This window comes from Pristis pectinata, chromosome 8 (assembly GCF_009764475.1).
Source record: "Pristis pectinata isolate sPriPec2 chromosome 8, sPriPec2.1.pri, whole genome shotgun sequence".
In the NCBI taxonomy this organism is placed as follows: Eukaryota; Metazoa; Chordata; class Chondrichthyes; order Rhinopristiformes; family Pristidae; genus Pristis; species Pristis pectinata.
The window spans coordinates 32,613,643-32,628,199 of NC_067412.1; the positions used below are offsets into that span (position 1 = coordinate 32,613,643).

General features: G+C 37.3%; 1 protein-coding gene across 1 annotated transcript in view; it reads right to left on the reverse strand.

The window, feature by feature from the left end:
- Window positions 1–1,765: 1,765 nt before the first annotated feature.
- The window catches only part of LOC127573286 (UBA-like domain-containing protein 1), a 34,025-nt gene continuing 21,233 nt past the window's right edge, over window positions 1,766–14,557 (reverse strand). The window contains 1 exon segment of the mRNA XM_052021338.1: window positions 1,766–3,297. Coding sequence (XP_051877298.1) covers window positions 3,007–3,297 — 291 coding nt within the window. The 3' untranslated portion in view covers window positions 1,766–3,006.

A 14,557-nucleotide genomic window follows, 5' to 3' on the forward strand; every position in this document is an offset into this window, starting at 1 on the left:
ATTAGTGAAGGAGATGGGCTTCACAATAAGCCCATATTTCAGAGTTCCCATTACTGACACTGGGTTTAATTCCAGGTTTAATTACTTGAACTTAAATCCCACAACTGCAATGGTAAGATTTGAAATGGTGTCTCTGGATCAAAAGCTCCTTAAACTTGGTTGTTGATCCATTACACCACCATACCTCAAACGGCAGTGGTGCCCAACTTGATTTCTAGAATGACCAGAATTGCCAGTGTCACACCTTACATCAGAAAAAGGCAATTTTCAGTTGTATAGTGCAGAGAGGAAAAAAAATTAGCATTATGCAGTGCTACAGAAGTCACTGGACAATTAGGCTTTAGTAAAAATGCTGGATTGGGATCACGGCAAAGAAAGTCTCTTTTTTAACCTTGACTCTTCACCCACCCCACCTCTCAATGTCACTCTTGACCCTATAGCCCACAAGTGGCTCAGCCCTCAACTCAGAAGCCAGGACTCTCCTTCATCAACCACCCTCCCCACCCTTCCACCCAACACACAGAGCCCAAGCTCATCTCCACCCCACTCACTTGATCATCATCCCCAACCTTCCTTAAAAACATCCCTTTCCCCCATTATTATCAACATCACAGACCTGCCCCTGGTCCTGATTTTTGCAGCGCAGCTCCCCCCATAAGAACCCTCATACCTGCCCACATCATTGCCTCTAGGTGGCTCATTTTCCAGCCAATACTTGCAGTGATGGTGCCCACTGCCAAAACAGCTGTTTGCATGCCACTGCAACATAAATTTTATGCCCTTTATTTGGATGCAATGGAATTTCAGGGCCAGTGAGTTTTATTAGTAAATTAAAATATCAGCTTATATATTAAGTGCTAGTTTAAAGAAAGATAAATACCTAAATAGGTAAGAATATGAACCTTCTGAAATCCTGTCACTGAGCCCAAGGAAAGCATTGAGAGCATTTAGTCCAAAAATCTTGAAATTAAGTGCAATAAGTTATTCAAAATTCCCATAATGTAAAAACAAGATGCTCTCAAAAGACCTTTTATGTGGGGGAAACAAACTCATCATGTCTGCACTGGAAACCTTAGATGGAGAAAACAAGGGAGATGATCTATTTATTATGGTACCCCTCTTCAGTACTATTGACTCAGTTGTAGTGGATGATTGTTGAAACCAGAACACTTCTGTCTCAAACAAAAAAAAATACATGGGGATATGCATAAACGATGCCGGTTTAAGCTACCATATGTAGGAATAATAAACTCTCTAGACTCCATTTACTTTTCGTAAGAAGGCTATGAGAAAAATGCAGTTTTTCTTGTTTTCCAATAATTTCCCAGTATATACATAAGCCAAATTCAAACTAACATTCCAACCATTGTGTGTGACTGGATGGCTGCACAACAGAGATTAGTTTAAACTTTCGCAATGTACACATTAAATGTTTCAAACATTGTTTCAAATTTCCAAAAATAAATTTAAAATTACCAATCTGTGACACAAGTGAGCTGCACACCCATACTCAATGCTGTAGAGCTATCTTGGAAAATCATGAGCCTTTTTGGTTTGCCAATAATGCTCAACTTCATATTATGTCGACATGGATACAGTGGTCCAAAGAGCCTGTTTCTGTGCTGTACAATTCTATAACTATCCTGTCTGTCCTCTAGGTATATACTCAATGAATTAATTTATTCAGGAAAAATGAAAGAAATACATAAAAATCCATGCGTGATTCTTAAAACAGGTTATAATCAAATTACTGAATCTTCAAATATATAGTTTCAATTCATATTTTATTGTGCTTCAATTTTTTTTAAAACTGATGGCATACTTACCATCTGCTAAGGTTAAATATAAGATCAGTACAGGAGGAGTACCATTAGTACATACAATATTTATTTAGCAACACAAAGATAAGTTAATTATTCATCAGGTACTCCACAAATATTGTGGAACAGTATCATTAAAAAAAATACATATCAATCTATTCGGAACAAGCAATCCTCGAGAAGCATGAAATCTCCATTTAAAAGTAAAGGAAACAATTTGTGCAAAGATTTGTTTTGTCAACTTGGGTTTCTTTGACCATAAACATTCCTGTATTGGGGACATGGACAGAATAGGACAGTAATGAAAAAGGAAGTGATAGATAGATAAAACAATTCTAGAAATAATTGGTACTCCCTGTCTGTGCATAACGTAGTACAAAAAAAATTATATAGTCCAAGTTTGACAAAAAGGACAAACCTGTACTCATTGCAACTGTTGCTAAAGTGAATTTAAATTCTATCACACGGTTGTTAAGAGTAGCAAAACACATTTTTTTGTTTTTTTTAAACTTTGTTCCCCCCCCCCCATGTTTACATTTTAATGTACAGTATCATGCAATGGCACTTTTTTTATATAAAACATTAAAACCTTATTGTAGTAGTCTGTCTGCAGTCAGTACACTATGACTGCTATCCTAGTATCCCCTTCCCTCAGAAAACCTCATTCACAAACCAAATACAAAGATAAACAATGATTCGAAAACCTAATTTGCAATCCCTGTATTAAAGTTTATTATTTGTTTTAATTGTCCATTGTTGCAATTCCATGTACTCCCACCCTGTAATTCATTAGACAACTGCCACAATTTTACTGCAAAAAAGTAACGGAGTATTCTTTAAAAACCATTAGTGATCTTCATGGTTGTCTCTGATATAGCAGCTAATCACTGATAGGTTCCTTTTGAAGGGTCAACGATCATAAACAAGTTACTCAAGGTTAACAATTCCATTTTTGAAGTTAGGCTGATGGCCTTGCAAGCCTTTTAATTGTGTCACACACATGCAAACTCCAGAAACAAGGCTTTGTTTGAAAATTGCTGGACCCATAATTCTTCTGCTATGAAGTTGAATCTTCCCTATTGTATTCCTTCAGTTCAGATTAGCTGCAGCACAATACAACAGAAACTATTTCATATTGACCCATGCAAGACTTTTCCTGCTTCACCTACAAAGCCATAACCAGGCCTCATCTCTCAGCCTCCATGGCAACATTAACCTTCTGTTCTGAGGTGGTTTGTTGGGACACTGCTGCTGGCCAGCCAGTATGTGGAGTTGGTGATGCTGGAGTCCACATGCCCTGCTGGTTTGGAGGAGACATGGGCCACCCTGAGTTGAAGTTTACAGGAGGAGGAGATGTTGCCATTGAGGCAATTGGGCTGCTACTGTTGAAGCTTTCTGAAGCTTTCAGCCTTGAAAACATTGTAAGTGCATCTGGAAAATTAGGAGGTGTTGCAGGTGTATTAGCTGGAGTGCACATCTGTGAAAACATAAAACACAGAGTCAACATACATCTCAATGAATTCAAATTCATCAGTATTGAGTCCCAACAATCTACCCAGAGAAGGCTAAAATAAATCACACAAAACACATGAAATGTTTGGTCAATGTATGCCCAAGTTCAGTTGTGAAAAGTTTAACCAAGAACATAGTTAGAAAGCAGCAGGATGCTACTTGGCTCCTTTTGCCTGTTCTGCTACTCAGTAAGATTGTGGCTGATCTTGAACCTTAGCAATACTTTTCTGCATTCATCTCATATCCCTGGGATTTCCTTAATGCTTCAGTTACATAGGACCTTCACAAGACTACATTTGGAGAACAGTGTGAAGAATATTGGGCTAGGAAGGATGTTTGTGTGTTGGAAGCAGTTCAGAGAAGGCTTCCTAGATTAGTAGCTGAAATGAATGGGCTGTCTACTGAGGAAAGGTTGGACAGGCAAGGCTGGAGTTTAGAAAAGAAAGGCAAATTAAGATGGATCTGCAGAAAATGCTTGTGGGAGAACATAGAACTGGGGGGGGGGGGGGGTTGGTGTTGTTACTGTTTATAAGTAAGAGGTCACCCACTTAAGGCAGATGAGAATTTTTTTTAATCTCTCAGGAGAGCCATGAGTCTGAATACTTTCAAAAGGCAGAGGGACTTGGATACTTGATTAACAAGAGGGTGAAAGGTCACTGGAGGCAAATGGGAACGTGGCGTTGAGGTTGCAAACAGATGTGTGGCCTACTCCTACTCCTGAACTCATTGGTTCATATATCTAAAACTCAGTCTTGAACACGCAGTGACCAAGCCTCCACAGCCATCTTTAATAGAGCATTTTAAAGATTCACTCCCTCTGTGTTGAGTTTTTTTCCATCTCAATGCAGATTTCTTATTTTGAGACAACCAGCCAGGGGAATCCACCCTTACGTTTACCCAATCAAGCTTCAAAAGAATTTTGTGTGTTCCATTGAGATAATCTCCTCAAAGAACAATACCGATAACAGCCTCTCTTCCTCCCTCAAGTATATCATGCCTTAGGCAAGGAGACCGAATAGGTACGTAATATTCCAGCTGTGGTCTCACAAGAGCCTTGTATATTTAAAGGAAAGATTTCTTTACTCTTGAACTCAAATTCTCTCATAATAGCCTCTCTGCATCCTCCTCATTGCTCACACTGCCATCAAGCTTTGTGCCATTAGCAAGCAGGGATATGTTATACTTGGTTCCTTTTGTTCAATTGTTAATATAGACGGTGAACAGGGGGGACCCAGAACCAACCTTTGTGGCACCCCAGTACTTCAGCTTCCCAACATGAAAATGACCCATTTATTTCTTCTGTTTCATCCCCCTTTTAACTAGACATCAATCAATACCAGTATATCACTCACAAATTCATCTGCGCTAATTCTATTTAACAACCTCATTCATTTCACCTATTCTGCAAGTTACAACCTCAAAAGTCCAAAAGATTTGTTAGTGATATCTCCTTCATAAACTCTGCTTATTCTTATTACTATTTTCTGAGCACCCCATTAGCACTTCCTTAATAATAGGTTCAAACACATTCCCTATTACTGATACCAGGCTAACTGGTCTGTAGTTCTCCATTTTCTCTCTTCCAATCTTAGGGAACCACTCTGCCTCTTAAGAAAATATGAAAGATGACAGCAAATACCATCCATCACCTCCACTCTTAGTCATCAGATCCTTGAGATTTGCACTTTCAGTCCCATTAATTTGTCAAATAGTTTTTACTTAACCAATGTTAGTTTCTTCTGGTTCTTCAGTCATTTTAGAGCTGTTGCTATTGTTTCTAGGCCTTTTATGACTTCCTCCACAATGATAAACAATTTTTGTTCAATTTCGCAAACCATCCCCTTATCCCTAATACAATTTGTCCTGTCTCAATTTGTAAGAAACCTGTATGAACTTCAGTCCCTCCTTTCCTTTTTCACCCCCAATATCAATGGAAGCTTTGAGTTTGTTTTTATGTTTCTCACTAACTTTTCATTTTCCTTTCTTGGCCCTCTTTTACTGAATTCTTAAATTTTCCAAATCCTCAAGGTTCCTGTTATTTTTGCCAATATTATATGGCCCTTCCCTTTTATCTAATTATACTGTTAACTTTTTGTTGGCCATGCTTGGGGCACATACTGGGGTTTGTACATTGAAGCAGTATATTTGTTGTAAAATGTGTATTCATTCTTTAAATGTTAGCCAGTAAGTAGTATCATACCCCTAAATGCAATTTCTTAATCTACCATTACCATCATCCCTCCCACCTTATTGACATTATGGTTCCATATTCAAGAAAATCACTACCAAATCTTAATAGAGAGTTCTATCATATTATGATACTTCGTCAATAAAGGCCTCTCAACTACAAGATTATTAATTAACCTTTTCTCATTGCCCTATAATAAACAGAAAAAAAATTCCCCCCTCCCCCACACACGTGTTGGTCCCTCAACATAACTAGAAAATCTCATTTCACAATAACAGGACAGTTTTATTTCAAGAATTTCTATTAAAAGTAGGGAAGGGGAAATCATGAATTTTAGCTTTAACATCTATCAAACACAACTTGGGAAAGGTACCCCGGATGTACACTATGCCAGAAATTGGATGGTCTTTAATTTCTATGGCTTAACAGGAAAAAATTGGGAAGGCCTACAAAAAGAATCCCAATTTAAATATAGACTAGTGCAACAGCAGCTGAGTATTTTTGCTTAAATATGAGGGAGAACTTGAGAGACCACTTTTGTAATGTGCATGGTACATTTAGTTTGGCAGGGAGGGGAGAGAATGAAATTGGAATATCCTCTTCACTGTATCAGATATATTCTAATATATATCCAAGAGACCTGGCACGAACTTTGCCTGTGTTTCATGGCATAATCAGAATCAAAAACAAGAAATATCCCAAATTTGCAGAGGACTCCCAACTCTGAGGAGTTATTCATAAACATATCCCAATAAGATGCCCACACTTTAAAGATGAAGTAAAAGAGACATTGGAACTTTACAAAATTATTCAGTTTCCAATTACACAAAAGCCAAGGCAGAATGTTTTATATGCATCTTTATTTTGAGGGATCGCGAATAATCCAGTTCAGCTTCCTCCCGAGGTATCCACCACCGTAGAAGCCAGTCTCAAATCAACTAAATTCATTCCAAAAGGGAAAAAAATAAGAGCATTAAAAATAGCAAAGGCTGTATGCTGGCTGTAGAGTGGGTATTTCTTTCTCCAGAACATATGGAATCTCCAGTCACTCACACTTTTCCATTTCAGCTAATACTCGCAGCCACCCAATGTAGTTTTGAAGATTATCTAGGTGTGTCCTATCAAAAATAAAGCAGGATAAATCCAAACCAAATTTACCACTCCACAAGGCTCCTTTCAGTCATCAGCAAACAATGGATGGCGTTTTGGACAGTGTTATTAATTAACACTTGCTCATTGATGGTGGCTGGGTAGGGGGTTGGGGAGAATGGGATGCTGAGATGGGATGAAAGACTGCTCTTGACATCAGGGCAGCACTTGAGCAGGCATGACATCAGAGTTCTAGCACAAATGAAGTCATTGGAAACCAAGAGGAACATTCTCCAATGATAGGAATGAAGTCTAGTCTACTACAGAATGCAGCTGTTTTTTCAGAGGCCACAGTTCCTCAAGGCAGCATTCTAGACTCAAACCATACTCACTTCAAATAAATTCCACTTGCTTGGAATTATAACACCCGAATAGCTCAACATAACTTTGACAAAATAAACTACTAAATTGGCACCCCAAGGCTGCAAAATGCCTGCATATCCTCCACAAATTGCACTGTCACAACTTGAGAAGGCTTCACAGCACCTCCCAAACCTGTGACCTCCTCACCCAGAAGTATAACAAGACCAATACTTTTAAGTTCCCTGCCAAGTTTCATATCTTCCCAACTTGGAAATGGCAATCGATCAGATCAAGTCAAATTGCCGAAACTCTGAAAAATTGGAGAAGCATCTTTAAAACAACAATTGGAGTATCTCCTTAAGAGCAGTTAATGTTACATGTGAAATACTGGTCTTGCCCTTTTCTGTCTGATCATGTTTGTAAGACAAAGGCCAACTGTATCCTAAAGGATAGGCTATAATAGCACAGAAGTGACAATGACTGCTTGGTGCACCATATCAGAATTCAGTTTCACTCAAGACCAGAATTCTCAGATACAATAAACTGGGAAGTGCTCATTTGAACATTTGAAAGTCTGCAGCCTGGTAGGTCAATGGATTTTGGATTTACTCCAGTACATAAGTATGGGCGTCCAGTGTGTGTGGTGGGTGTAGGGGGCTGGATGGCTGCAGGGTAGGATTTAGCTACGCATTTTACTTACCTGTAAGTGCCCCAGTCCAAAGTTGTAATATGACATTGTCCTGATAGCATCTGATAGTGGTTGTAATATGACATTGTCCGGATAGCATCAGGATGAGGCCCAATTCCCTGTGCAAGCAGGAATTTGCATGGAAATGACATCATCCCCTGTATCCCTGACACAGAAAGTGTCTCAGGGTTACAAATGGGCAGATTTCAAGTGACAGGAAAACTTTTCAATTGCATTACACTGGAAAAATAAAACAGCATCATACAATTGATTTTCAAGGCAAATAAAAGTAAATTTGCACACACAAAATTTGGACAATGATTAGAAACCCTGGATAGGGTAATGTGAGAAAAGGAGGGTGGGGGGTGGGGGAATAACCCAAGGTTAGTAATGCTTACTAATTCAGAACAGAATCCGAACCCCCTTAAATGAAAGGTGCATAGGAAATTTTCCCTCAAATCAAACTCCCTTGTTTTATGTCAATGTACGCTTTTATGAATTACAAAGAAATTACAGTACAGAACTAATGCCAATGTTGATTGGTACAGTCAGTAATTCTCGTTCCATATTCCTAAACGTTGACAAGCAACTTCAATTGTGCATTAAATTCCTCTGTATGAATAGTCTCCTGCAGTATTATAGGTGCTTAAAACCTGAGCCCAGATAAAATGCGAGAAACTTCAAGAAGTGAAAGAGTGTTTTCTAATTACAGGCAGTAGAAAAGGGGGTGGGGGAAGAACTGTGCTCAACATTGAAATGAATGTAGAATACACCCTAGGCAAATTTCAAAGTGTTATTCTCTTACCCTTGATAATTCTACTCCCCGATGAAACTTCAGCTATGGAAACTTCTCCATGATATAAACATTTTTTTTGAAATAAATGCTTTGCCTCAAAGAATTGCACCTGGGTTTTCTGATCATTAATCGAGATAAAGATTGCTTGCAACAGATCACAGGACCACACACATATTCAGCTCAAAGATTTGCCAAATATTATCAAAATAACTGCACTAGGTTTGTTTATCATCAACTCATTCTACAGTAGTTCGATAGTATACAGCTAATTTCCAGGTCAGATAGGAAGATTTATGTTGGACTAGGATAATTAATTCAATTTCCACAAGAGTTACAATTATTACACCTTCAAAAGGCTCAAGGAGATATCCTATAAATGCTCAACATAAATCTGAATAACTACTGAACTTAATTTTGGCCTGTCCATTATGCATTGCTAGATGTCTATATTGCTAAACTTCTTGCTTGCCAATCCAGTGAGCTGTAAAAATTGATCAATAAACCCATTTTTATTGCCTCTGGGTGCAGGTGGATTCTGGCTTCATCCAGATCCACCTAGAAACATTTTTAAATTTCTGGCAATTATACTGATTTGAACAGTCAACATGTTCTAGTCCTTTTATGAAAACTTACAGTTAGTTACTACCAAAATTCAGATTGATAGCATGATTTAAAATGCAAAGGAATGGGGGCAAAAAGTACAAATATAAGTCAAGGTACACACATCTAAGAATGCAAATTGCATTTAGAATTTCACTGTGCCAATCAGGATCTAATGCCCAGTAAATTTATGATGAGGATAAAATGACTACCCACACTTTATGACTTAAAATAATATTATCTCTGTACATAATGGCCGATTCAGAAACAAAATCACTAGGGTAAAAATATTTTGTTGAAGAATAAATTGTGTTACAATACACAATGTTTTGGCTGGAATGACAATTATTAGAAGCATTCTGCCTTCATGTCTCAAAGTATAGATGAGCAACTGCAATGAAATATTTGAGCACAAATTTGCAATCCTAACACACGCTTAACACTTTTGTTTGGTCTGAAAATTTCAAAACCATTTTTCACATCCAGCTGAAGTACAGTACAGCATGTTCACTGCCAAATCTCACACCAGTCTAATAGGGCCAATCTAATCTCTTGTTGCTGAGGCAACAGCTGGAAAACTGACTGCTATCTGGACATTGTACCTATATTTACATTATATAGTAGAGTGTGATTTTAGTTTTACTGAGGTAATGATGAAAGCAAACATACAGTGAAAGATTTTTTTCTTTTTATACGAACTTGGAGCAGCTTTAAAAAGTTTTATCAACGTACACATACTTCCTTCCCCTCTCTGACCACAATGAAGAATTCTCAAAATTAGATTCTTTGTTCTAGCTTTGAACATGCTTGGCGTTCCTGCAAATATCTGCATGGTTTCAGAACTGCCAAAATGTCAAGTGTTTCATAATCTCGGCAGTTTACAAAAGCAGTACCTTCAGCATTATTATTAAATTCAAGGTACAGCTTTTTGGAAAATAACATAAAACTTTAAAAAAATGCACTACCCTATCAATTTCTCCTAGTAATATTTTAAAAAACTTGAATGCATTCTTACAACAGCCAAATTACATACACGTTTCTCTCCATCACCACTAAAGTGCCAAGCTAAGTGTGACATTTATCTATAGCTGAACAGAAAAAGCACATTGAAGATGACTGTGCCTGTGAAAACTTTAATCTAAATTTTATGGGGAACTACCACTGAATGCCATTCCCAGATCATCTTACTGAATCTCAAGTGAATAGAGAGATGATGTAGAAATCTTCAAAAAGCATTAATAATTATTTTGTTTCTAATGATACAGCTCAGCAACCAAATAAATGAAACTACCAATGGAAGAAACTTGATGGCATCTTTTTTAATTTATGGGTTCACAGCTATATCCAGCTAAGTAGCTCAGGATTCTACTGTACATGTTATTCTCACCCAACTACGTTTACTGAATTAACTTGCTTGCTTACTAAGGGCGTACTTAGTGAGAGAACTGGTGCAACTAGTTTTACAGCACTTGCTGATTCAATCATGGAGCATCAGGGGGGCAGGGGAAGAGAGAAATTTGATATCCAACAAATGATAACATCCAAGAAAAAGGAAAATGGGTGCTATAAACAATAGCCATTTACTTTGATGAAATCTTCAACATTCCTATAAATTCCAACCACTTAGAAGACAACAACCACTTAAATAAGACATCACACTAAAACTAACAATTATGAATGATGTCTACTGATATTGTATCAGTCAAGATGAAAAAGTATTATACGAAACAGTGAAAATTGGTAATCAACAGAAGCCTTTTTTTGCCCCGAAACAATATTTGCTGAAATATTACTGGTTGCTGGCAACACTTCAATGTTGCTCCCACAAAGCCACCATCAAGAGTTAGTCTAGAAGGCAAAGACAAAATAATGCCAAGCATGCCTACAAATCGCACAGCAATTACTGCCAAGGAAAAAATATCCCATGCAGAAATTGTCACAAACTACTGGAAGCTGTGTTATTCCACTCTGCCATCAACCTTGTGGATATGGTAACCCGCCATCAATCTGTAAATAAGTTTGAAGATACTGGTGCACATTGGGTACATTATCAATTAAATTCATCTCAAAGTTGGTACTTAACAGCATAAGGATCCTTTTAAGGCTAAGATTTGTCCCCCAATGTATGTTGCCCAACATTTTCAGCCACTAAAGCAACAAATTGTGCAGGCTCATTTTGACAATTAGCAAATTACTATGATTATTTTTGAAAAGTGTTCCAATTCTATTCTCATGCTATTTGAAGAACGATGATAGGATCTTTTCGGACAGGTTACAAGATGCTCTACTCAAAGAAAATACTAAGTTTAATCAGCATGACAAATGGAACCACAGCCAAGTCTGTCTTCTTAATTGGCACCCAAGAACTTTTCTAGAAGGGTTAGTGGTATGTCAAACAAACGTCAAGAATTTCTCCCATCAATTCTGGGGTACCACTACTACTAGACCATTATTACAAATGCTCAGAATTGAATTTAGAATTTTGTTGGTTTGAATGGTTAAATAACCAACTATATAAATAGTTGAACCAGCCAAAGCACAGACTCAAGATGTAGACAAACTTTCATTTTAAACGGTAGGAAAATTCTAGATAGGTAAATTAACTTCACAAAACCCAGTCACTGTTGTATATTAGTCTGTACAACAATACCTTCAACTTTGGTACTGTGGATTAAGTGTGTTATTCTCATTATTGACTGCTTAACAATACAGAGAGTACCCAGGTTACATAGCTCCTGAGAACTGTCTGTAAGCCATTTCTTCTCAACTCAGAAACGTCTATTTTCTTTAGCGTATTGCTTTACATATACTTTCATTTCATTGAATAATCACCCGAACATTACCCATAATTAAATTGATGGATTATGAACTGTATCCAGTCTTAATGAATACCATGAAACATTATTATTTTAGCTTGAAAAATGCTTTAAAAATGTATGGGAGAATTTGTGTAAAGTCAGATTTCCACAAGTCAGGTCATTCATAACCCAGTGAGCCCCTGTAATCATTTTGAATTTCACTAGGACTACTTAGCTCCAGATCTCATTCAACCTTGGTTCAAACGTAAATGAGGAACCCAAATTCTAGAGCTGAGTTGAGACATCAAGGATCCCTACTGAAATTGATATCAATGGGAAAGCTCCAAGCTAGTTTCATTTTTAGCACAAAAACTGTTGAAAGCCAAATATCATGGGTTTAGGACATTGATTGATGAATTATTGGGTTCAAGCATTTTCAGCTGCTCCACAAATGTTTTCCCCTCAATTGTTGTGTTGCAAGTTCAAACTTTCACTGATGATTCAAGTGTTCAGTTCCATTCACAGCTCCTTGGACAATTAAAAACACTGCCTAGATGCAGCAAGACATTGATAACATTCAGAGCATGGCTGACTAGTATCTGCATCACATGTCAGGCAATGAACATTACAGGCAATGAAGAGTCTAACCACTTCCCCTCAGCTTTTAACAGCACTGCCATTATCAACAAGCTGAAATCACAATCAGAATTTAATTGGACTAGCTACATAAATAATGGCCCAAAATATACACTGCCTTTTCCCCAGTGATTCAGAACTGCCAGAAGTTTACTACTGAATCAATGCTCTACTAAAGAACAGAACATGCAATGGATCGGATGCTGGTGCAACTGATTTCTGATCAAGCTGCATTCAACAAACTGAGTTCAGGGGTGGTTTGGGACTGTCCTGAGCCAAACAGGTTAACTTTTAAGATGCCATCTAGCATGGCACAATCACCTGCCAACCTGCAATGGAAAAAGGGATAAATGAATAAGTTATATCCTTTGAATTAATACAATGTTTATTTTAATTTACAACACAAATGTTTTTGTAACAGAAATAATTTTAATTTTTAAATTGTTGAAATACATTTCAGCTGTTTCTTTAAGGTCTCTGATCATCACAACTACCTAGGAAGCGCAAAAAATTCTCTTTGACAATCTGAGGCCTAGTCTCTGTTTACAGACCTCCACATCACAGAGTGGCTCCAGCCATGAAGCAAAGTTCTGGGGAGCCACACAATCACAGGTACAGCACTCAAGAAACAGGAATGGGAATAGACCAAGCAGTCCCTCAAGGGTCTTCCATCATTCAATGTCATGGCTAATTCAATCTCAGCCTCACCGTCACTTTCTTGGACTCTCCAAATACCCCTCTATTCCCTTGTATATCAAATATGTGTCAATCACTGTCTTTAATCTACTCAATGACTCCACCTCCACAACTCTCCAGGTTAAGAATTCCGAAGTTCCAACTCACTTCAATCTTAAATGGGCAACCCCTTATTCCAAAACAATGCCTTTAGTTCTAGATACCCATACTAGGAGAAATATTCTCTCAGCATCACCCTCAGAGTCTTGTATCTCTCGCTCAATCAGATCTCTCAATCTTCTAAATGTCAATGAGTACAAGCCCAACCTTTCTCCATATATCATTGGCATCTCAAGAATAAACTCAGTGAACTTTCTCTGCACTGCCTCCAATGCAAACACATCAATAAATTTTGAGACAAAACTGTGTGCAGTACTCAAAGTGGAACCTCATCAGCACCCTGTAAAGTGGCATTAAATCTTGTCTATTCCATGTCCCTTGTAATAAAGGCCAACATTCCATTAGCCTTCCTAATTACTTGCTCTATCAGCATGCCAACCCTTTGGACTTCATTCTTTTTCAATCCTTTCATTAGTTTTCAAATTAATACAGATTAATATATCAATGTTTATACATGTAATACAAAGAGATCAGGAGAGCAATCATGACATGGATAATCATAAAGAACAATAGAGTATTAAAAAAATCTGTAGCTCCAATGATCTGTTAGTAAATGAATATAAAAAGAAAAAGATTTATTATAAAATAAAAAGAAAAAACCCAAAACAATAAGAAAAATTATAAACAGTATATCAAACCAAACTAAGCTAAAGAAAAAAAATTCAAAAAAAACTGGACTAAAATTTCTCAATAGAAACAGAGCAATATTATGTCATCAACTCCGTTCCTCTAAATTGAAAGGTTATTATAAGGGGATCTATATCATGTGAAAATATTGAATAAATGGACTCCAAACTTCCTCAAATTTAAGCGAAGGATCAACAGTACCACTCCTAATTTTTTCCAAGTTTAAACATGATATAGTTTGAGATAACCATTGAAAAGTAGTAGGGGGTATTGGATCCTTCCATTTAAGCAAAATGGATCGTTTGGCCATTAATGTAACAAAGGCAATCATACGGTTTGCGGAGGCAGATAGATGGCCAGATTCTATCCTTGGTAAACCAAAAATTGCAGTGATAGGATGAGGTTGTAAATCAATCTTCAATACATTTGAAATAATGTTAAAAATATCTTTCCAATATTTTTCCAAAAGAGGACAGGACCAAAACATATGTGTCAAAGAAGCCACATTCAATTTACATCTGTCACCTATAGGATTTATATGTTGATAAAAACGAGCTAGCTTATCTTTTGACATATGGGTCCTGT